This window comes from Bubalus bubalis, chromosome 6 (genome assembly GCF_019923935.1).
Source record: "Bubalus bubalis isolate 160015118507 breed Murrah chromosome 6, NDDB_SH_1, whole genome shotgun sequence".
NCBI lineage: Eukaryota > Metazoa > Chordata > Mammalia > Artiodactyla > Bovidae > Bubalus > Bubalus bubalis.
The window spans coordinates 57,866,096-57,892,210 of record NC_059162.1 but is presented as its reverse complement, the minus strand read 5'-3'; the positions used below and the strand labels follow the sequence as shown (position 1 = coordinate 57,892,210).

Genomic DNA, 26,115 nt, shown 5'->3' with positions numbered 1-26,115 from the left:
AACCTCAATAGCTGCACTAAAAAAATAAGGGTCCCCAAAATCTGGCTTTCAAAACTCAGTGGGGCTTAATCCAAGGGAACTGGGGGCTGTGGAATCTGATATACTCCTATTGAAGGACTCATGTATGGTCTCACACTTTCTGGGACTCACTGCAAAAGTAGTAGTTAGAGAAGTGCCTGGACCACCTGTGAAGGAGACTGATTTATTAATCTTAAAGTGACTGCTAGTGAGGCAGGTATGAGTTGGGACTTTGGGACTGAGGTGCTGATGAGCACCATTTTTGAAATTTCCCTACACCTTTATAACACAAGTGGGTACACCCAGACACAGCCTCCCTAAGGCACAGTATTGTAATTTTCAGGATGGGGAACACGTGTGTACCTGTGGTGGATTCATTTTGATATATGGCAAAACCAATACAATATTGTAAAGTTAAAAAATAAAATAAAATAAAAATTTTAAAAAAAAGTGCTTTTAGATCAGGTGGGATTTATTCCAGGGATATAAGGATGATTCAACATTTCTGCATGAAATCAATCAAGGTGATAAACCACATTAACAAAATGAAACATAAAACACATGATCATCTCAATAGATGTAAAAACGCATTTGACAAAATTAAAATCGACTTATGATTAAAAAAAAAAAGACAAAGTGAGTATAGAGAGAATGTGCCTCAACATAAAAGTCCATATATGACAAATATACAGCTACCTTCATAAACAACAGTGAAAAGCTGAAAGATGTTTTTTCTAAGATTAGAAACAATTAAAGATGCCCACTTCTGCCACTTCTAATCAACATAGAATTGAAAGTCTGAGCCACAGCAATTAGCCAAAAAATAGAAATAAATTAAAGGCATCCAAATTAGAAATGAAAAAGTAAAATTGTCACTCTTTGCAGATAATAGGGCTGCCCTGGTGGCTCAGATGGTAAAGAATCTGCCTGCAATGCGGGAAACCTGGGTTCCATCCCTGGGTTGGGACGATTCCCCAGAGGAGGGCATGGCAACACTCCAGTATTCTTGTCTGGAGAATTTCCATAGACAGAGGAGCCTGTTGGGCTACAGTCCATGGGATTGGAAAGAGTCAGACATGACTGAGTGACTAAGCACAGCATGATTATCATATATATAAATTCAAAAAGACTCCGCCAAAAAAGAATTAATAGATAAATTCAGTAGAGTTGCAGGATGCAAAATCAACACACAGATATCTGTTGGAATTCTATACATTACAAACCAAAAAACAGATATCTGCTGGAATTCTATACATTATAAACCAAAGAAGAGTGAAATGAACAAAACAATCCCATTTACAATTGCACCCAAAAAGAATAAAACACATAGGAATAAATTTAATCAGGAAGGTCCAAGACCTATCCACTGAAAATACACTGATGAAAGAAATTTAAAAGGACACAAATAAATGGAAAGAGAGTCCACTACAAAACATTAATGACAGAAATTTAAAAAGACACAAACAATGAAAGGACTTTCCATACTCATGGATTGGAAGGCTTAACATTTTTAAAATGTCCACACCACCCAACCAACAGATTCAAAGCAATCCTTAGCAAGATTCCAGTGGAATTTTATGTAGGTAGAAAAAAAAATTCTATAATTCATATGGAACTAAAAAGGACTGTGAATACCTACAACAACTTTGAGGAACAGTAAGAAAGCTGAAGGCCTCACACTTCTTGATTTTAAAACATATTACCAAGCGAAAATAATCAAAACAGTTTAATATGAGCAAAAAACAGAGATATAGATCAATGGCAAGTATTCTTGTCTGGAGAACCACATGAACAGTATCTTCACCCAGAAAGAATGAAAAGACAGAGCCAAAGTAAAAACAACGCCCAGTTGTGGATGTGACTGGTGATGGAAGTAAAGTCCAATGCTGTAAAAATAGTACATAGGAACCTGGAATGTTAGGTCCATGAATCACAGTAAACTGGAAGTGGACAAACAGGAGATGGCAAGAGTGAACATCGACATTTTAGGAATCAGGGAACTAAAATGGACTGGAATGGGTGAATTTAATTCAGATGGCCATTATATCTACTAATTGGGCACAAATCCCTTAGAAGAAATGGAGTAGCCCTCATGATCAACAAAAGAAAGTTCATAATGCAGGACTTGGGTACAATCTCAAAAATGACAGAATGACCTTGGTTCACTTCCAAGGCAAATCATTCAACATTATAGTAATCTAAGACTATGCCCCAACCACCAATGCTGAAGAAGCTGAAGTTGAATGGTTCTATGAAGACCTACAAGACTTTCTAGAACTAACACCCCAAAAAGATGTCCTTTTCATTACAGGGGACTGGAATGCAAAAGTAAGAAGTCAAGAGATACCTAAAGTAACAAGCAAGTTTGGCTTTGGAGTACAAAATGAAGCAGGGCAAAGGCTAACAGTTTTGCCAAGAGAACACACTGGTCATAGCAAACACTCTCTTCCAACAATACAAGAGACGACTCTATACACGGATGTCATTGGATGGTGAATACCGAAATCAGATTGATTATATTCTTTTCAGACAAAGATGGAGAAGCTCTACACTGTCAGCAAAAACAAGACTGGGAGCTGACTGTGGCTCAGATCATGAACTCCTTATTTCCAAATACAGACTTAAATTGAAGAAAGTAGGGAAAACCACTAGACCATACAGGTAAGACCTAAATCAAATCCCTTATGATAATGCAGTGGAAGTGACAAACAGATTCAAGGGATTAGATCTGATAGACAGAGTGCCTGAAGAAGTATGCATGGAGGTTTGTGACATTGTATAGGAAGAAGTGATCAAGACCATCTGCAAGAAAAAGAAATAGAAAAAGGCAAAATGGTTGTCTGAGGAGGCCTTACAAATAGCTGCAAAAAGAAGAGAAGCAAAAGGCAAAGGAGAAAAGATACACCCATTTGAATGCAGAATTCGAAAGAATAGCAAGGAGAGATAACAAGGCCTTCCTCAGTGATCAGTGCAATGAAATAGAGGAAAACAACAGAATGGGAAACACTAGAGATCTCTTCAAGAAAATCAGAGATACCAAGGGACTATTTCATGCAAAGATGGGCACAATAAAGGACAGAAATGGTATGGACCTAACACAAACAGAAGATATTAAGAAGAGGTGGCAAGAATACACAGAAGAACTATACACAAAAGATCTTCATGACCCAGATAACCACAATGGTGTGATCACTCACCTAGAACCAGACATCCTGGAATGTGAATTCAAGTGGGCCTTAGGAATGATTACTACGAACAAAGCCATTGGAGGTGATGGAATTCCAGTTGAGCAATTTCAAATCCTAAAAGGTGATGCTTTAAAAGTGCTGCACTCAACATGCCAGCAAATTTGGACAACTCAGCAATGGCCACAGGACTGGAAAGGGTCAGTGTTCATTCCAATTCCAAAGAAAGGCTATGCCAAAGAATGTTCAAACTACTGCACAACTGCACTCTTCTCACAGGCTAGCAAAGTAATGCTCAATTTCTCTAAGACGGGCTTCATCAGTACGTGAACTGTGAACTTCCAGATGTTCAAGCTGGATTGAGAAAAGGCAGAGGAAACAGAGATCAAATTGCCAACATCCACTGGATCATCAAAAAAGCAAGAGAGTTCCAGAAAAGCATCTACTTCTGCTTTATTGACTATGCCAAAGCCTTTGACTGTGTGGATCATGGCAAACTGGAAAATTCTGAAAGAGGTGGGAATACCAGATCACCTTACCTGTTTCCTGAGACATTTGTATGTAGGTCAAGAAGCAGTAGTTAGAACTGGACATGGAACAATAGGCTGGTTCCAAATCAGGAAAGGAATATATCAAGGCTGTATACTGTCATCGAGCTTATTTAACATATATGCAGAGTATATTATGCAAAATGCCAGGCTGGATGAAGCACAAGCTGGAATCAAGATTGCCGGGAGAAATATCAACCTCAGATATGCAGATGACACCACCCTTATGGAAGAAAGCAAAGAAGAACTAAAGAGCCTCTTGATGAAAGTGAAAGAGGAGAGTGAAAACGTTTGTCTTAAGACCTGTGGTGGATTCATTTTGATATTTGGCAAAACTAATACAATTATGTAAAGTTTAAAAAAAAAATAAAATTAAAAAAAAAAAAAAGACTCAACATTCAAAAAACGAAGATCATGGCATCCGGTCCCATCATTTCATGGCAAGTAGATGGGGAAACAATGGAAACAGTGACGACTCTTTTTTTTCAGACTTTATTTTTGGGGGCTCCAAAATCACTGCAGATGGTGACTCCAGTCATGAAATTAAAACACACTTGCTCCTTGGAAGAACATCTATGATAAACCTAGTGAAAGTGAAATCGCTCAGTCGTGTCCCGACTCTTTGTGACCCCATAGACTGTAGCCCACTAGGCTCCTCAGTCCATGGAAATTTTCCAGGCAAGAGTGCTGGAGTGGGTTGCCATTTCCTTCTCCAGGGAATCTTCCTGACCCAGGGATCGAACCCGGGTCTCCCGCATTGCAGGCATATGCTTTACCGTCTGAGCCACCAGGGAAGCCCATGATAAACCTAGGTAGCATTTAAAAAAGAGACATTACTTTGCTGGCTAAGGTCTGTCTAGTCAAAGTTATGGTTTTTTCAGTAGTAATGTATGGATGTGAGAAAGCTGAGCACCGAAGAACTGATGTTTCTGAACTGTGGTTTTGGAGAAGACTCTTGAGAATCCCTTGGACTGCAAGGGGATCAAACCAGTGAATCCTAAAGGAAATCAATTCTGAATATTCATTGGAAGGACTGATGCTGTAGCTCAAATTCCAATACTTTGGCCACCTGATGTGAAGAACTTACTCATTGGAAAAGGCCCTGAATCTGGGAAAGATTAAAGGCAGGAGAAGGGGATGATAAAGGACGAGATGGTTGGATGGCATCACCGACTCAATAGATATGAGTTTGAGCAAGCCCCAGAAATTGGTGATGGACAGGGAAGCCTGGTGTGCTGCAGTGCAACTGATGCCCATAGTGGAACAATGTTAATGTTCATTGATGTATGAGTGGATAGATAAAATGTGGATTTTTAAACTATTGTATAAGGGACTATTTTCATGCAGCTTTCAAAAAGAGTGAAATTCTGACATAGGCCATAATATGGACGAACCCCGAAGACATCATGCTAAGTGAAATGTGCCAGTCCTAGAAAGACAAATATTGCATAATTCTAATTATACGAAGTATCTAAAGTAGATTCTTTGATGTCTGAGCCACCAGGGAAGCCCAGTCAGACTAATAGAAGCAGAAAGAATGACGGTTGTAGGCCTTGTGGGAGGTGGAAATTGGAGTTGCTGTTAAATGGGTACAAAGTTTCAGTGGTGCAAGGTGAAAACATCCTAGAGATCTGCTGTGCAAAAAATATGTATACATTTAATATTGTACTACATACTTAAAAATCCCTGTCCATCACCAATTCCTGGTGCTTGCTCAAACTCATGTCCATCGAGCCGGTGATGCCATCCAACTATCTCATCTTCTGTCCTGCCCTTCTCCTCCCGCCTTCAATCTTTCTCAGAATCAGGGTTTTTTTTCCAATGAGTCAGCTCTTCTCATCAGGTGGTCAAAGTATTGGAGCTTCAGCTTTAGCATCAGTCATTCCAATAAATATCCAGGACTGATTTCCTTTAGGATGGACTGGTTGGATCTCCTTGTTGTCCAAGGCACTCTCAAGAGTCTTCTCCAATACCACCGTTCAAAAGCATCAGTTCTTCGGTTCTCAGCTTTCTTTTTGGTCCAACTCTCACATCTATACATGATTACTGGAAAAAACCATAGCTTTGACTATATGACCTTTGTCACATCATGTCTCTGCTTTTTAATATGATGTCTAGATTTGTCATAGATTTTTAGTTTTCATCTTATTTTCAAGTAATTGCTTAACAAAGTCCATTGCCCATTGTACAAACTCAATAAATACTTCTCAGCTGACTAAATGCTGCCTGGAAAATCAAATGGTTAAAATAGGAAGTCTATGTACAAAATCTTGACTTTGGAATGTGCCTATTCAGGGTAGGGTTGCTGTGATCTCAGAGAACTATTTAGGAATGCAAGTTAGCTCACCTATATACAAGTAAGCATATAACATACTTTAATAATTCAGTGTAAAAAATTATTTCCATATATTCTGTGACATAACCTCACAAATAGGACTTTTCTAAAAACAGGGATATTATACAACAGACAGGAACAGCCTGTTGTTAGCACCCTTAATTCCATAGCCAAAGCAACAACACAAACCATTATGGCAACAAATCAGTCATTCCTCTGTTTACTGAAGAACAGAGAATATTTACTGGGTACTCACTTTCTGCAGTAAGCAGCAAGGGATGTGGTTTTGCTAATGTTATGGAATGCATGAAAGCAGTTACCAAATTGGGAAGCTCTCAAGAAGGCTTGCTGAAGTATGTTTTGTAACTATATACACACATACATACACACACAATCCCACAATGGATGGAACCATAATTAACACAAGTTTCCAATGTTAGTTTGAGGTTTTTATTCAACTGGCAGAAAATGAGGAGAAAATAAAAGGCTTCTTTTAGAGCTGTGCCAAATTGCTTTGGAAGGAACACATTTTGTTTGCAAATAGGATAACCATGTATTTCAAAGAGAGTGCACATAGTTTTCTTGATGACTAATTTATATAGCCTAAACAGAACTTTAATAGTTTATATTGTCCTCACTTTCCAAATAAGATATATATATGAATATAAAAAGTTTTAAGATGTTTCCATGACATAATGTATACAACCTAAGAAACACATCATGTGAATAGGGTCAATATGTATGGCTCTATTTTTCCAATTTTAGAGTTTCTAGAACAATTTCAAGGCAAATAGGAAAGATGAAAAAAGGAGACAAAAACAGACCCTTCCCAACCTAGAAAACATAAAATCATACTCCTCTTCTTTTAAAATTTTCTGGTTCTCTTGATTAAATCATCTAAGATATTAAAATTCAGTGATGTGTAGAACAACAGTTAGTCTCATAATGTTGGTGCTAATGAGGCCATAACTCATATTACTGAAAAAATTTAGATAAAGTTATCCAAAAAGTAATTACTACTTACTGGAAATTCAACCATTTATATTCATTAAAATGTGTGGCCTTCAGGTCTCTGTCACACTTTTAAATATTGTAATTTTAAAACTGAAGAAAGTAATGAGAAGGAAGTTTTAAAGATTAGTATTATAATAGTATTCAGGAGGTCAACTGGCTTTTTTCAGTTCTGACATTTTTCTTAATGAAAATTTAAGAGAAACACAATTTACAAACTGAAGAGGATTTACAAAGTTATCCTGTGTTCTTCACCTAGTATGATATGCATAATTTAAAACATTAAATTAAGGAGTTGAGGGCAAGATGAAGTGGGAAATTATGAGGTACAAACTACTATGTATAAAATAAAAAGTGCTACATTAAAAGGATCATACACCATGATCAACTTAGATTTATCCCAGGGGTGCAAGGATTTTTCAATATGTACAAATCAATCAGTATGATACACCACATCAACAAATTGCAACACCATATGACCATCTCAATAGATGCAGAAAAAACCTTTGACAAAATTCAACATCCATTTATGATTTTCCAAAAACCTCTCTAGAAAGTGGGCATAAAGAGACCATCCCTCAACATAATAAAGGCCACATATGACAAAACTGCAGATAAATCACACTCAGCTGTGAAAAGCTGAAAGCATTTCCTTTAAAATCAGGAACAAGTCAAGGATTTCCACTCTTACCACTTTTAACCAACTTAGTTTTGGAAGTACTAGCCATAGCCATTACTGAAGGAAAAAAATGAAGGGAATCTAAATTAGAAAAGAAGTAAATGGTCACTGTTTGTGGATGACATAATACTACACAGAAAATCCTAAAAATACTACCAGAAAACTACTAAAGCTCATCAATGAATTTGCCAAAGTTGCAGTATACAAAATTAATACACAGAAATCTCGTGTATTTCTATACCTTAACAATGAAGAATCAGAAAGAAAAATTAATAAAACAATCGCACTTACCACTGCAACAAAAAGGATAAAATACCAAGGAATAAACCCGTGTAAGGAGGCAAAAGACCTGTACTCCAAAACTGTAAGATGCTGTTGAAAGTGAAGATGACACAAACAGATGGAAAAATATAAATGTTTTTGGATTGGAAGAATTAACATTGTCAAAATGACTATACTATCAAGGCAATCTACAGATTCAGTGCAATCCCTATCAAATTACCAATGGCATTTTCCACAGAACTAGAACAAAAATCTTAAAAATCTTTAGGGAGACACAGAACACCCTGAATAGTCAAAGCAGTCCTGAGAAAGAAAAACAGAGCTGGAAGAATCACATTCCCTGACTTCAGACTATACTCTACAGCTACCGTCATAAGAAAAGAAACAACCATTGACAGAACAGGGTAGAAAGTCCAGAAATAAACCCACACACCTATGATCATCTCATCTACAACAAAGGAGGCAAGAATATACAATGGAGAAAAGACAGTATCTTCAATAAGTGGTGTTGGAAAAATAGGACAGCTATGTGTAAAAAAATGAAATTAGAACATCCTTTGCCATCATGTAAAAAAATAAACTCAAAATGGATTAAAGACCTAAATGTAAGATTGGATACTATAAAACTCTTAGAACATAGGAAGAATATTCTTTGACATAAATTTCAGTAGCATATGTTTTTATTTGTCCCCTAGAGTAATGTAAATAAAAACAAAAATAAACAAGTGAGACCTAATTAAATTCAAAAACTTTTACACAAGCAAAGGAAACCATAAACAAAACCAAAAGACAACCCGCAGAATATGAGAAATATTTGCAAACAAAGAGACCAACAAGTGATTAACCTCCAAAATTTACAAACAACACACGCAGCTCAAAAAAAAAAAACAAAAAAAAAACTAAATCAAAAGATGGACAGAAGATCTAAACAGATATTTAACCAAATGAGACATACAGATGGCCAAGACACATGAAAATATGCTCAATATTGTTAATTATTAGAGAAATGCAAATCAAAACTACAATGAGACAACACCTCCCACCAGTCAGAAGGACCATCAACAAAAAGCCTGCAAACAATGCTGGAGAAGGTGCGTAGAAACGGGAATCCTTCTACACAGTTTGGTAATGTAAATTGTTCCAGCCACTGTGGAGAACAGTATGACAGTTCCTTAAGAAATTAAAAATAGAGCTACCACATGATGCAGCAATCCCACTCCTGGGCACATGTCTGGAGAAAATCATAATTCAAAAAGACATATGTGTCCCAATGTTCACTGCAGCATACAACAGCCAGGACATGTTTTCCGGTGGGAGGGGACATGCGTATACCTATGGCTGATTCATGTTGATGTTTGGTAGAAATCAACACAATACTGTAAAGCAATTATCCTTCAACTAAAAATAAATACATTAAAAAAAAAATAGCAAGGACATGGAAGCAACCTAAATGTCTATGGAGTGAAAGTCACTCAGTCATGTTCAACTCTGTGATCCCATGGACTATACAGCCCATGGAATTCTCCAGGTCAGAATACTGGAGTAGATAGCCTTTCCCTTCTCCAGGGGAATCTTCCCAACACAGTGATCGAACCCAGGTCTCCTGCATTGAGGGCAGATTCTTTACCAGCTGAGCCACAAGGGAAGCCCAAGAATACTGGAGTGAATGGCCTACCCCTTCTCCAGTGGATTTTCCTGACCCAGGAATTGAACCAGGGTCTCCTGCATTGCACATGGATTCTTTACCAAATGAGCTATCAGGGAAGTCCAGATAATATAGGAGAGGTGGTATGTATATACAGTGGAATATGACTCAGCCACTGAAAAGAATGAGATAACACAATTTGTAGCAACATGGATGGACGTGGAGACTATCATTCTAAATGAAGTAAGTCAGAGAAAGACAAATATCATATGATATCAGTTATATGTGGAATCTAACAAAATGATACAAATGCACTTATTTACAAAACAGAAACAGACTCACAAACTTAGAGAATGAACTTATGGTTACCAGTGGGGAAAGGTGTGGTGGAAGCACAGATTGTGAGTTTGGGACAGACAAGTATGCACTGCTATATTTAAAATATAAGAGCCTCTTGCTGAAAATGAAAGAGGAGAGTGAAAAAGCTGACTTAAAGCTCAACATTAAAAAAACTAAGATCATGGCATTTGGTCCCATCACTTCATGGCAATAGATGGGGAAACAACCGAAACAGTGACAGACTATTTTCTTGGGCTCCAAAATCACTGCAGATGGTGACTGCAGCCATAAAATTAAAAGACATTTGCTCTAGAAGAAAAGCTATGACCAACTTAGGCAGCATATTAAAAATTAGAGACATTACTTTGCTGACAAAGGTCTGTCTAGTCAAAGCTATGGTTTTCCCAGAAGCCACATATGGATGTGAAAGTTGGACCATAAAGAAAGCTGAGCACCGAAGAATTGATGCTTTTGAACTGTGGTGTTGGAGAAGACGCTTGAGAGTCCCTTGGACTGAAAGGAGATCAAACCAGTCAATCCTAAAGGAGATCAGACCTGAATATTCTTTGGAAGGACTGATGCTGAAGCTCCAATACTTTGGCCACCTAATGCGAAGATCTGACTCATTGGAAAAGACCCTGAATCTGGGAAAGATTGAAGACAGGAGGAGAAGGGGACAACAGAGGATGAGATGGTTGGATGGCATCACCAACTCGGTGGACATGAGTTTGAGTACGTTGGGAAGCCTGGTGTGCTGCAGTCCATGGGGTTGCAAAGATTCGGACACAACTGAGTGACTGAACTGAACTACACTAGTCCTGGTGAAGAATAAATAGGACCTAAACTAAAACATTAGCAGTGAAAATAGTTTCAAGGACAAAGTGGGGAAATTTGAGTCACAGTAGAGATCAGGACAAAGGTGATAACTGATGGCATGAAGTCATTCAGGACCCAGGAGAGGGTTTGATACAAAACATGTATGAAACTTGCATACGGAGGAAGGGGAGGAATACCTCTTGTATGGAGATAGAAAGGGAGGAGGAAATACGGTTGTGTATATACGGGGGGAGTTGACAGGTGGCCAGTAGTGTTGCCAGATAACACACAGTATGTCCAGTTAATTTGAACTTCACATAAACAGTGAATAACTTTTCATTACAATATGTTTCAAATACTGCACCTTCATCTTCTCACAAGTTTCCTTTTCTTGAATGCCATACATCTCTTATATATAATGCCATGCATGCATGCTGCTGCTGCTGCTAAGTCGCTTCAGTCGTGTCTGACTCTGTGCGACCCCATAGACGGCAGCCCCCCAGGCTCCCCCATCCCTGGGATTCTCCAGGCAAGAACACTGGAGCGGGTTGCCATTTCCTTCTCCAATGCATGAAAATGAAAAGTGAAAGTGAAGTCGCTCAGTCGTGTCCGACTCTTAGGGACCCCAAGGACTGCAACCTACCTGGCTCCCCCATCCATGGGATTTGCCAGGCAAGAGTACTGGAGTGGGTTGCCATTGCCTTCTCCGGCCATGCATGCATACTTGTCTGCAAATTCCTATTCATTCCTATCATGTCAGCTCAAGTGCTACCTTCTCTACAAAATGCAGTCTGAGTCCCCTAACCCTGTACTCACACAGTATCACATATTATATGCTCTTTACATGGTTATTATAAAGGATTTCCTACATATACTCCTCTAGATTATGTTTCTTGGAAATAGGGAGCAGGACTTTTCACTTTCGTAGCCCTTGTCTAGCACAATGGATGTCATGTAAGAGGCAGTCAGTAAATATGTTCTATTACACTTCAGATCTTTATAACTTCTTTTCCAGCTTTTTCTAGCTCATCTCTTTGCTTTCATTTTCATTCCTGTTAAACCATTCTCCATGGCAACATAAGAGGTATCTTTATAAAACATAAATCACCTACAATGCTTTGCTCCTTAAAAATTGTTGATTACTTCATGATACCCATGGAAGAAGGAGAGACTCTTCAACATGGTCTTAAATCTTTCCCACAATTTAATCCCCAAACTAAGTGGTTAAGAGCTCTGACTTTGAAATCATGTCTGGATTAGAATCCTGTCTTAGTCACTTGAAAAGTTATGTGACTGCGAGGGAATAAGTTAACTATCTATAAAATGGGGGTAATATCTACCTCATAAAACTGTTGTGAAGATTAAAGGAGGTGTCTGCAAAACATTTACTATAGAACTTTAGGACTTGCCACTATAGTACACTAACAAATATATCTATATTAATATCCTTTCCAGCTTCATTCCCTAACACTTCCTCTCTACTCACACTAATAATCTTCTGCAGCAGCTATATTTCATAACATGCCAGTTCTCCAATCTTTTGGCTGTTTCATCATTCTTTGTATTTATTCACAATGCTTTATTTGTTTACAATGCTCATTCTATGTCAGCCTGCTTGGAAAGCCTGATATTTAAAGTTTTGCTATGGACAATATCTAGTATATATACACAGTAACAGTAAAGGAAGTTAGAAATGACCAGGTTTTTCTGGTAGTTTGTGCTATGTATAAATTCTAGAACTCCATAGGCTTTCTTTGTTTTAATCAGTGAATATTTTACAGGCCCTAAATACTTTATTGGTTTTAGTGGTCAGAATACTCTCACCTATTTTGTGTATGCTATAGATTTTTGGCTCTTTAAATTTTTTTCACCTCTTAAAAGAAATCCATTTTCAGTTACTTATGTGCTTTGCAAATACTTTCACCCTAATCTAAGCCTAGACCAAACCAGGAAAATCATTTCCAATAACCTGAACCCAAGAGACTGTATAAACATATTTCTATTCTAGGAGTATGTCTTTTGACACCAAAAAAACAACCAGACATGCAAACTACTTCCTGATTATTTTGAAACAAGATCTAAAAGGTTTTTTAAAATGCACTTGAGACAGCTCAAAAATATTCAGAAATGTTCTGATATTTCTAAAGTATTTTTTACCCATTCATGGAGATTTGAAAGTAGAAAACTATAGATACCATGCTCTTCTTTTTTTCCTTTCTTTTCTGTTTTTTTCTTTACCTTTGATCCTTCAGGGCCATTTTGTCCAGGGATCCCAATATCTCCAGGAAAACCCTAGGGAACACAAATAATATAGGGAGTTTATTCCATAGCAAATTACTTTAAATTTATTAAGCATATAAAAATTCCCTTTGCCTTCCTTTGATGTCCAGTTAAAATGATTTATTCTCCTCAAAATTAATTAATTTAATATCTTTCAATATTAAGACTGTTATGCAGTTGTCTGGCAATGGAATGCAAAACTTACAAAGTATACTAAAATAAAGCTTACTTGATCAATTATTCACAAACAATCCTCAGACCCAAAGAAAATTCTCTAATCTAGTCTAAGAAATTTTTAAAATCATATTCAGAATCATTCAAAACTTGAAAAAAAAGACAAAAATATATGTAACAGGTCTTTTAAGTGTCATATGGGACACAGAGTCACCCAACAATTAGGAGAATGTACTTTGTTAGACTCACTGTTTACTAACTACACATTAATTCTTCTGTTTGGTATAAAAGAAAAAAAAAAAACCCACAGGTTACAGCTTAATATACAGGATACTAATTAGTTTTACATCAAACTCAACTATCTTATTCTAACATTCCCATATTCAATTGTCTATAAATAGACCAAATGTTCTTTGAATTTATTTTGACATTTTACTGGTTCTATCATTAGTTAATGAATTGAATAAAATCTTTGACCTATGTTTACTTAATATTTGCCTGAAAATCAAAATATTACCTTTTTGGAAATTATACTTTAGCAGTCTAAAACAGTTATTTCAAGAAATAAAAATGGACCAGTGTTAAATAAGTCTGTGCTGAGAAAAAGCCAAGAATGTTGCTCTAAAATGTTAGAGCAATATTCTTTCTCAAATAATACATTAGAATGAAATTCATCAGGATCAGTTTCAATACTGATGTAAGCTAATAATTATACTTTCCTTATATTTTGTCACAGATAGTTATTTTAGTGTTTTCTTCTGACATGGAAAAAGGAATAAAAAGAAAGACAAGTAGAAAAATCATATCTTTAAAAGTTAAGAAGGCTGCAATTAAGTATGAATATCAGCTAGAAAAGACAGTTCAGTGGAGGGGTAAATATGATAATTAGTGCCAACTAATAAGATAGACTAGCAAGATTGATTCTGGAAAACTCATCTTAGGGGAAAAAAAATCGAAATTAAGTGATACCAATTCATCCAGTATGGATTAGAACAGAAATGTCTTGATTCCAATTTAAACTTGGGTTCTGTGGAGAAAATATTACTTGTGGATGTTTCTGGCAAGAGAAAAGGCAGTGGTAACAGAAAGGCTGGACACAAGGTCAGATTTCTGGAAGCTTTGGAACAGAATACTTTCAATTCAGACATGCCGATTGCTTTTCTAAGGGAAATCAGGGTTACATATACCTTCTTTCCCTGGAGGAGTAGATAGCAACCCACTCCAGTATTCTTGCCTGGGAAATCTCTTGGACAGAGGAGTCTGGCAGGCTACAGTCCATGGGATAGCAAAGAGTTGGACACAACTGAGCGCGCGCGCGTGCACACACACACACACACACACACACACACACACACACACCCCTTCTCTGCCTTGAGTAATTTTTCTTTATCGTTCTTCAACTGCAACACTTACATTTTAAGTAAGAGATTAAATTAAATATTACTTGCAAATCTTTCTTTGACCTCCAATACCCTGAGTTAGGTTCCATCTAAGACTCTCACACCATCCTAGGGTCCTACAAGGTTACTTAACGTAGTGTTTGGCTGGTTTGCTACTCCTCATCAGATTATAACACAGGTATGTATAATAAATTATGTATGTTACATATATAATAAATTCCTTGAGGGCAACTTTATCTCTCCTAACCACCATATTCCCAGAAACTAGTAAAACACTTGGCACATAATAAATGTTAAAAATATTTTATTTATTTTTGTTGTTGTTGAACAATGACGTGTTCTTTTGCCAAAAAAAGAAATGACAACATGGCTAGTGGCTACTTCTGGCCCCTTGGTACCAGTTTACAACCACTGGTTCACAGCATCCTCATGGATAAATTCATAATTCCCATCCATCCAAAAGATGAGCCTAGAACACCTTCTTATACTTGAAAGAAAGCTGTAAAAAGTATAAAATTTGTCATGTTAAAAGAACTCTGGGAGTCTGAAAAGGATCTCACCAGCCAGATGTGAGATAATATGAACTTCAATAAGGATAAAAACTGCAATGGATTGAAACATGTCAAATATGTTTAAATTCAAAAGTTCAAAATGATACAATAACAAAAAATTATTCACATTTAGCAGCTGAAAGAGAGCCAACTCATTTCCAAAACTGGTAAACAAGGGTGAAGAATCAAGCGTTTATTCTACCTTTTCTATACATACTATAACTAACCAAAGAGCAGATTAGGGGATGTATTCCAGCCAATAAACCAAAAAAAAAAAAAAAAAAGAGAGAGAGAGAGAGAGAACAAGAATATCACCATTTTGCAATACACTGCATGATCTAATGTATTAATATATAGGGAATTGAAGCATCAAAACTGTTACTGACATCACAGAATGATACTAGACATTTTGTGCTTCCTGATGAAAGAACACAGTATCACCCACAGTCTTGCCAAAAACAAACAAGCAAAACTGACTTTGGTCAGGCCTCTATATGTGACTACTAATTTGCAGGAAATACAGAGGAAGGAGAAAACATGCTTATCTACATCATGAGACTATAATCAGCAAAACCCAGGCTGTTGGAAACTCTACAGGTTAATGACTGGGGATCGTCAACAATTATAAAGTGGGGGAAAAATATGGAAAAAAGAACTTTTAGACTGAAAAACACAAGACTTAAAAAAAGAAAACAAGACTAAACAATAGTTTTAAAAGATGTGCACTTGAGTGATAAACTATAAAAGATAAAAGAGGAGCTGCTTACTTTCAAAAGGAGAAAAGAGGCTTGTGGCTGGGTTGGTATCCATAAAAGTTTCTGGGGATAACTGGCAGTTCCATTCCTGACCTGTGTGGTAGTTGTAAGAGCATTTGTCTTATAACTGCATGTGATGTGCATTTGTTTTATATTTTTCAGTGGCTGAAATTTATGTTCAATAGAACAGTAAAAAAAAAAAAAAAAAAAAGAATTGTGACTTCTGGGTTAACATGGACTATGGAGTATATGCATGAACATTGGCTTCTTCTTAAACATGAAAATTATAGTAAAGGAATGTGAAAAAGACAGAAAGTACCAAAGATGAGGGAATAAGAGACAAAAGATGTCAAAAAATCTAATCCTATATTATAGCCATGTCAGTTGACTATTTTAAAATTAAAACTTTATTTAAAAGTTCAGAAGCACATCAATTTAGTTATTAAAAAGACGGAGGAAAAAACGCTCTTCAAATAGTATACTTTAGAAACTTGAAACTTGGCCAGAAAATATTTTTATTATATAAAAAATCCCATACCTGAATTTTTGGTATGGATTGGGTTACCATCAGGTAAAGATCTTACCTTTTAAATAATAATAAATTTAAAATATAAAAATCAGAGTTAACCTTGGTCAACTGTATTTTAATGATAATACATATCTATAAAAGAAATTCTTTAACTTTCAAATTTACTGTTGAAATTGTAAATCAAATGACAGGACATGGCTACCATTGCCAAGTAGCAAAATTTCAGAGAGCTTAGAAATTGAAAGATATAAAAATATACTGTTCAGCATTTATAACTTTCATTTAAAAAAACTACACTGGCATGAAACTATATAGAAAAAAAATTTAAAAATATAATAAAATGCTCTAATTCTGCTTTTTTCATTTAAAATATTTTGGTAAACATTGAAAAGTCAAAATGGTTTCTTCCACAATGCACTTCACTATCTCTGTGGTCACATCACAACTGAAAACATAACACCTTACTGAGGAAAAGGACTAGGAGCCTGATTTCTGGAGATTTCTTTAAAAAAAAAAAAAAACTGTGATGTAACTGATATATAACATATTACTTTCAAGGTAAAACACCTGTATATACAGAGAAATGATTATTACAATAAGTCTAGCTAACATCCATCACCATCGTTATAATTGTGTATGTGATAACTTTTGATATGTACTCTCAGCATATATCATATATTTGTGCTATATATACATAGCACAAATATATAATACAAATATATAATACAGTATTATATTTTCAAAAATAATAATACAGTATATATAATATATACATTTATATATATATTTCAAATATATAATATTTGAAATTTCAAATATATAATACAGTATTATTAACTATCTCACCATGTTATACATTACATTCCTATGACTTACTTACTGGTTTATTTTAGCCTTTGTTGTCTGTGCTTCTAGTGTCAAAGAAAGAAAGAAAAAGAAAAAGTCATCACCAAGACTAATGTCAAGGAGCTTCTGCCAATGTTGTCTTCTATGAGTTTTATGGTTTCAGGTAGTCCGATCAAGCTTTATATCCAATTTGAGTTAATTTTTGTGTATAATGTAAGATAGAGGTAAAATTTCTTTTTTTTTTTTTTTTGCATGTGCTGTTCAATTTTCCCCAAACCATTACTAAATGGACTGTCCTTTCCCTCACTGTATACTCTTGGCTCCTTTGTCATAGATTAACCGACCGTATGTGGATGGGTTTATTTCTGATCTTTCTTTTTTTCCTTTCTATTTTGTTCCACTAATCTATGTGTCTGTTTTTATACCAATATCATACTATTTTAATTACTAAACCTTTGTAATGTAGTTTAAAACTAGGAAGTGTAATGCCTCCAACTTTGTTCTTCTTTCTCAAGGTTCTTTGGCTATTTGGGGCCATTTATGATTCCATGCTGGAGAAAGAAATGGCAATGCACTCTAGTATTCTTGCCTGGAAAATCCCATGGATGGAAAAGCCTGGTAGGCTACAGTCCGTAGGGTCACAAAGAGTCAGATTGTTTGTTCCATTTTTGTGAAAGATGCCATTGGAGTTTTGGTAAGGATTGCACTGAATCTGTAGATTGCTTTGACAAGTATGGACATTTTAACAATATTAATAATTCTTCCAGTCAATGAACATGGAATATCTTCTCATTTATTTGTGTCTCCTTCAATTTCTTTCATCAATGTCTTACAGTTTTCAGTATACATGTCTTTCAGCTCCATGGTTAAATTTATTCCTAGGTTTTTGTTTTGTTTTGTTTTGTTCTGAGGCAAATGGGATTGTTTTAAGTTCTTATTCTGATATTAGTGTAATGAAACAACTGATTTTTTGTATCTTGATTTTGTATTTTGCATCTGCTGCCTTTTTAATAGAAATAGTTTAATCACCATTTTTTTTATCAAGAAGCAGAAAACTCAAGAAGCTTTAAAAATAATAAGTAAAAATGTGTCTTCTATTTTTGGACTTCTAATATTTGTTTACTGTACCAAGAAGAGTGATTCAGCATTCTCTCCAGTAAAAACAATGTTTTATTATTCTCTGATCACTAAAAGCTGGAGCCTAATTCACATCCATTTTTAAAGCAAAGCATGGAAATTAAAGCACTAACAAATTCCATTAGTTTCCTAAGTCATAAAAGTAAAATTGTCTTTCCTACTCTGGCAAAGTGTCCTAATAGGATAAATATAATGTTCTATGGTATCCATTGAGCACATTAGTATCTCTTTAATAAGAATAGTAAGTCTGTTTTATTTTGAAATATATAGTTCTTCTAGGTAAAAAAATAGTTTAAAATGGTAAATGGACAAATAATCCACAATAATTAATTCAATGGATAAACTAATTATCGTGTATTGGTAAAATGAAACAACCTGGATGTGGTACCCTGGATTAATCTCAAATACATTATGCTAAGTAAAAGAAGTCAGACCAAACAAGAGTACATACCGTATGAGTTCATTTACATACAACTTTGGAAAAATGCAAATTCATCTAAAATGCAAAAAGCAGATCAGTGGTAGCCGGTGAAGAGCTGGGCAGGAAAACAAAATGAGGGATCACAAAATGTGAGTACGTGTTGAGTTTGACAAATACCTTTTCTATCTTGATCTTGGTGATGGTTTCACAGGTGGCACATATATGAAAAATTATGAAATTACACAATTTAAAATACACACCGTGGCTCAGATGGTAAATCTGCCTGCAATGCAGGAGACCTGGGTTCCATTCCTGGGTTGAGAAAACTTTCTGGTGAAGGGAATGGCTATCCATCTTTCATTTATATTTTACAATAGTTAGGCACATGGAGATATTCTGGAGCACTTCTTACCAGGTTAGTCAATAAGCAGCAATAAATGATGGCTACCTCCTTGATAAGGCCAATTGCCAGGGACCGAGTAGGGAAGAAGTACAGAAGCAGCCTTATGTCAGAGGATGTAAACTAGGGAAAAATGGAAGATTCTAGAAGTAAGATTTATTTTTAGGGGAAACATCAAAAACTCAAATACTAAGAGGAATAATGGAGTTTCCCATGGGTAGCCATTCCCTTCTCCAAGGGATATTCCCAATCTAAGGGTTGAACCCAGGTCCCCCACATTGTAGGCTGATGTGTTACCATCTGAGCCATGGTGTGTATTTTAAACTGTGTAATTTCATAATTTTTCACATATGCATAACCTGTGAAACCATCACCAAGATGAAGATAGAAAAGGTTATTTGTATAACTCAGTACTGTGTGGATCACAACAAACTGTGGAAAATTCTTTAAAAAATTGGGAATACCAGACCACCTGATCTGCCTCCTAAGAAACCTGTGTATGGATCAAGAAGCAACAGTTAGAACTGGACATGGAACAACAGACTGGTTCAAAATTGGAAAATAAGTACATTGAGGCTGTATATATGCAGAGTACATTATGCGAAATGCCAGGCTGGATGAAGCACAAGCTGGAATCAAGATTGCCAGGAGAAATATCAATAACCTCAGATATGCAGATGACACCACCCTTATGGCAGAAAGTGAAGAGGAACTAAAGAGCCTCTTGATGAAAGTGAAAGAGGAGAGTAAAACAGCTGGCTGAAAACTCAACATCTGAAAAACTAAGATCATGACATCTGATCCCATCACTTCATGGCAAATAGATGGGGAAACAATGGAAACAGTGAGAGAATTTATTTTCTTGGGCTCCAAAATCACTGCAAACAGTGACTGCAGCCATGAAATTAAAAGACACTTGATCTTTGGAAGAAAAGCTATGAGAAACAGACAATGTAATAAAAAGCAGAGATATCACTTTGCTGACAAAGGTCCGTCTAGTCAAAGCTATGGCTTTTCCAGTTGTCATGTATGGATGTGAGAGTTGGACCATAAACAAGGATGAGCACCAAAGAACTGATGCTTTTGAACTGTGGTGTTGGAGAAAACTCTTGAGAGTCCCTTGGACTGCAAGGAAATCAAACCAGTCAATCGAAAGGAAATACCTTAATATTAATTAAAAAGGACTGATGCTGAAGCTGAAGCTCCAATACTCTGGCCACCTGATGGGAAGAAGTGACTCATTAGAAAATACCCTGATGCTGGGAAAGATTGAAGGCAGAAGGAAAAGGGAACAACAGGGGATGAGATAGCTGGATGGCATCATCAACTCAATGGACAGGAGTTTGAGCAAACTCTAGGAGGCAGTGAAGGACAGAGAAGTTTGGCATGCTGCAGTTCATGGGGTCACAAAGAGTCAGACATGACTGAAGGACTGAACAACAATAACCCACTCCAGTATTCTTGCCTGGAGAATTCCATGCACAGAGGAGCCTGGTGGGCTACAGTCCATGGGGTTGCCAAGAGTCAGACATCAACTGAGGGACTCTCACTTTCACTTTTCATATTATAAATATATACCTCAATTATACCTATATAAAGCTATACAAATAAAAGCTAATTGGTATTGTGTGTTTTAGAAAATCATTTGCTCTTTGGTAAGCAACAGTTTGTTATGATTTGAAAGAAAGAAAATAGAATTTATTCATTGAACTTGGCCCCAGATAAAATTTGTGAAATTCAGAATTTGAATAGTTTTGGAAGTAATAGCATATTCAATTATAATAGATTAAAAATAAAGCACATATTTGGGGAAATTTCCACTTTTATGTTATTTTATAATATAGCTTTATTTTTTATTTATTTTTTAAATGTGAATTTGAGGCTCATTTATTCACTTCTCTTTAACATGTTGCCTAAGCATTTCCAGGGATACAAATAATTTTTTTATAATGTGACTTTAGATACTCTGTTATTATAGATGAATGACATTTATGTCATCTGTCAAGTTTTTTCATTGATTTCTATATACATTGTGCATTACATACATAAGAATACAATATGATTTGGCTTAAATTTATTTTCTGGGTAGTTTATAAGTCTAAACAAAGTAGAGACGTTGCTTTGAAAAATAGTCATGTTGAGAAAAGATAAAATTAAAAAATCACTTAAGATAGGGTAACATACAAACTATGAATTCCTAGAGGGCAAAGTTATGCAAACCCTCATCTGGTGCTGTGCACACAGTACATTAAATAAATATTTGATGGCTGGAATTGATGAACACATTAAAAACAAATTCTATCTGAATAATTATATTTTCAATTATGCAGTTTCCAAAGTTACCCTTTGTTTGAAAAAAATCACCAATTAGTATATATTCTATAAATAGGATTAAAATTTTACATATGCAAACAAGAAACGAATGCCCTCAGAGGGAGAGAGATTCTGAAAGGGGGTAATCTGGTTTGAGACACGGATCCAAAAAACAATCATAAGATTTTGTTCTTTAGCATTTGTGGAAGTACATGCCATGTCAAGGAATATACTGAGTCCAAGTACGAAAGTAATAAAAGAAGATTAAAATGATCTTTTCTGAGTGAGGATAATCCATCCAAAAGTTAATGCCAAAAAAAATATTTGAAAGGACAAAAGTAAAAAAAATCAGTTTCTCAGTAAATTATAGAAACTAAACTGTAACACAGTGTGTAACTGCAAATTAAGAAACTGTTCTGTCTTCTGAGAAAACCACAAACAGAAAGCATGAGCTTCTGGAAAAAGAAATGCAGAATAAAGAATTCATCTAAGTATCTGGCTCGCTTTCGTTTTCTTGCTGTTTAGATCTAAAAATCCATCTAAACCAGATTTTTTTCATTATGATACTGTTGAAAATCTTTGCAAATGATTATTGCTATTTATATTTTTCCTTTTTGCAACTCTGTATGTTTAAGCAGTAAAAATAGCACAGCTGAACTCTAAATTCCATTTATATTTAACATTCTAAAAACTCAGCAGAGAAAATCCACAAAGATGATAAAATGCCTTACAAGATAGCATACACTCTCTCCTGAATAAAACTTTGCTTAGTGTTCACAGTGTGTTTGAAGACACACACAAAAAAACCCCCTTCAAAGTCAGCTGCAAGTCTTTTATTCTACAGAAAGCTATAGAAAACTATCACTAAACTTATAATTTTAAATGAATTATTTTGATCATTATTTGATACTTAAGTTTGGATAACCTATAGTGACAAAGAGCAGTTCTGTAGTAGACTTGGGAAGGGAGGAACATGAAGACCAAAAGGAAAGATTACAAAGGTGAACAAAGAAACTTTGGGGTTTGATGGGTAAGTTCACTATTTTGATTTTGGTGACTGTTTTACAAGATAAACATATATCAAGAATGATCAAATTATACAATGTAACTATATGCAGTTTTGCTGTATATAAATTATACTTCAATAAAACTGCAAAACAAAAGCAATGTTTTATATAACCACCTGTTTTTTTTGGTAAACAATAGCTGTCAACCATTCAAAGAACCTCAGAAAATTTGTACTCAGATAAAAATCAGCAAAACTCAGACTTCAAAATGTTTTGGAGATAATAACATGACTGTGACTTGATACTTACCTTTAGATAAATATCATTGTGGGTACTCACTGTCTATATATTTAACTCATTTAGAATTCTTATGAGCACCTTAAAGTGTTTCTAGTCATTCCTTCAACACATAGTTACTATGTGTCAAGCATTGTTCTTGGTACTGAACATATGCTAGAGAAGGAAGATATTCCCTGGTTTCATAGAACGTATATTTTGGAGACTCTTTATCTTAGATTCTCATTTCATTGTACGTTTGAGGCAGGGAGTGAGAAGCTGGATGATTTAAAAACTTGATTTATATTGTTACTGGGAACTGGCATATATCAATTGCCCATGTTTGTTCTAAATACACAACTATGGGCCAGGGGCTTCTCAGGTGGCTCAATGGTAAAGAATTCGCCTGCCAATGTAGGAGACGTGGGTTTGATCCCTGGGTGGGGAAGATCCCCTGGAGAAGGGAATGGCAACCCACTACAGTATTCTTGCCTGGAGAATCCCATGAACAGAGGAGCCTGGTGGGCTACAGTCCATAGGGTCGCAAAGAATCAGACGTGACTGAGTGCGCGCGCGTGCACACACACCCACACCCACACCCACACACACACACTCACCCATGGGCCTGGGGCAGTCTGTGTTTTTTCTCATTCTCTTGTTTTCCAAATGGAATGAATATTGTGGCCATCTTGCTTTTCTCTAATATCATATACTGACTAGTTAAGATGTAGACTTACATCTGTGCCTCACTGAGAATCCACCTTACCCAAAGAACCTGGCCTTGGAGCTCAAAGCAACAACTGATCAATAGGTTGGGTTATCTTTCTTTGGAGAAAGAGGAATGTATTTTCAGTTATGTGGATGGCTGCAGCATATTACCAAAGGCATTTGAAAAACTATGTAAGTGGGAAGAAGGGTATATAGGGCACCAAAGGCATAAAATGTAGAGGACATTTCTTTTTATCTGCTCACCATCTCTTTGGGAAATTACCCTCTTCCCCAATCTGTAGTGTGTGTGCTTCTGGTCCCATAGCAGTATTTAGGGGTAGGTAAATGATCCAAATCCTGCCAATTACAGTATTCCTGTTCCAATGGATGTTGTGATTGATTTAAAGACGACCTAATCCCAGTCAGATTGGCTGCAGTCCATCTTAGAATTTCTGCTAGAGCTAAACAGAAAGAAGAGTGCTTTCCTTTTGCTAAAATTGATCACTCTGAGAGCAACATAACCCCAGAGTTGCCAAAATCCAGTTTCCACAGTGTGTTGTGAATGAAGCCAATAGAGGTAAGTTAAGGCTAGGAGATGAGGGTAATTTGATTATATTCATCTAGTTCCTGTACCTAGTGAAACCTCTTGGCACATGCACTGCTGGACTTCCTGACTACATTAGCCAGTCCCGAAAATTGGCTGAAAATTGTTTGAGTTAGGTTTCTGTCATTTTTAATGGAAATAGATCTGACTAAAACACTGAACTATCTGCAGTTCTCTAAATACACATAGCTTCATCATATATCTGTTCTGGAATATCCTTGCCCTATTTTTGCATTTGGTAAGTCTCTACTATTTCTTCATCAACCAACCTTCTTGGAAGTCTGTCTTACTTCCCTGCCCCAGGTTCCTTCGTCACACAATTTGTTACCAACTCAATTATATCATGATCTGTGAAGCTTATCATAGTTCCTCTTAGTCAAAATCACCAACTTTTCCTTTATATTCCTATAGAACTATTAACATGGCTTTTTAGTACTTAATGCACTATATTATAATTTGTATGTGTTTCTTTATTCCAATATGTGAGCTGAGGGAGGGAAATGAATGTCTCTTACTCATCTTTATACCTCCAACATTTAACTTAATATGTTGCTGGAGACAATGCTCCATAGTCTTGAATTTTGCACCTTACACAAATGAGGTACATAGCTTTCCTCTTACCAGTCTCTCTTCAGGGAATTTTGCATAGTAAAGAGATAATGTCTTCCCCTACAGCAAAAGGCAATAATACTTATTGTCCAGATAATAATGTCTTTCTCTGGAACCCATTATTTTTTATAGCTGCTCATTATAAAAGATCTAGCTTACCTCAGCTCAAAGTTCCTCTTACATAATGCAACCCACTGCATATGCAAATATCATCCAACTCTCTTTACATTACCCTCTGAGAAATGAAGATCACTGAGTCAGTGAAAAAATGTTGATACTCCAGCAACTACTACTGCTGAGAGTAATAAACGATCCTTTGTCTCTGTCCCAGGAGCCTTGTGTGTTCTCTCAGAATCTATGAAATGGTTAAGCTAACTTGTTGCCTTGCCAATAGGATAAAATATCAGATCCTTCACAGTCCTTGATGGTTCTAGGGATGGGAAGGAATACTGGTGGAGAGACAGCTTTCTGGAAGAGAAAGTATGAGGGCTTCACCAGATGATAACAGGATAGGATATGGGAAGAGTTCATGGGAACTGACAGTGAATGTGACCAAACTGTACAGTCAACCAGGCAATAAGTTGTCCCCAACTATACTACCTGTTAAGAGGAGGAACTGGGAAAGACGGCTATAGACCAAGTACTGGGAGTAGGAAGTACCTTCGGAGACAGTTGACCTAGTTGTTGGATGGAAAGATAATCCTCATCAATCTGTTGAGCAGCCTCAGGTCTAACTCACTGAAACAACAGTACTAAGTACTATTATTAACAGTAACTGATAAGATTTATCCTAGGCTGGCAGAAGTTTCTATTCCCTTTCAGACAGCATGGACTACCATCTAAACTGAGTATGAAAAGATAGAAATTTGTGAATACTAATGGGATTGAAAAAGCAAGAGAATTCCAGAAAAACATCTACTTCTGCTTTATAGACTATGCCAAAGCCTTTGACTATGTGGATCACAACAAACTGTGGAAAATTCTTCAAGAGATGGGAATACCAGACCACCTTACCTGCCTCCTGAGAAATTGGTATGCAGGCTAAGAAGCAATAGTTAGAACTGGACATGGAACAACAGACTGGTTCCAAATCGGGAAAGGAGTACATCAAGGCGGGTATATTGTTACCCTGCTTATTTGACATATATGCAGAGTACATCATGCAAAATGCCAGGCTGGATGAAGTCCAAGCTGGAATCAAGATTGCCGAGAAAAATATCAATAACCTCAGATATGCAGATGACACC

At 36.1% G+C, this 26,115-nt stretch overlaps 1 protein-coding gene across 6 annotated transcripts in view; it reads right to left on the bottom strand.

Annotated features, from left to right (window-relative positions):
• The window catches only part of COL24A1 (collagen type XXIV alpha 1 chain), a 397,241-nt gene that overhangs the window by 199,413 nt on the left and 171,713 nt on the right, over positions 1-26,115 (bottom strand). For all 6 annotated transcript variants that reach the window (XM_044944759.2, XM_044944764.2, XM_044944763.2 and 3 more), the window contains exon 21: positions 13,097-13,150. In XM_044944759.2, coding sequence (XP_044800694.1) covers positions 13,097-13,150 — 54 coding nt within the window. The remainder of the gene's footprint in view (positions 1-13,096; positions 13,151-26,115) is intronic.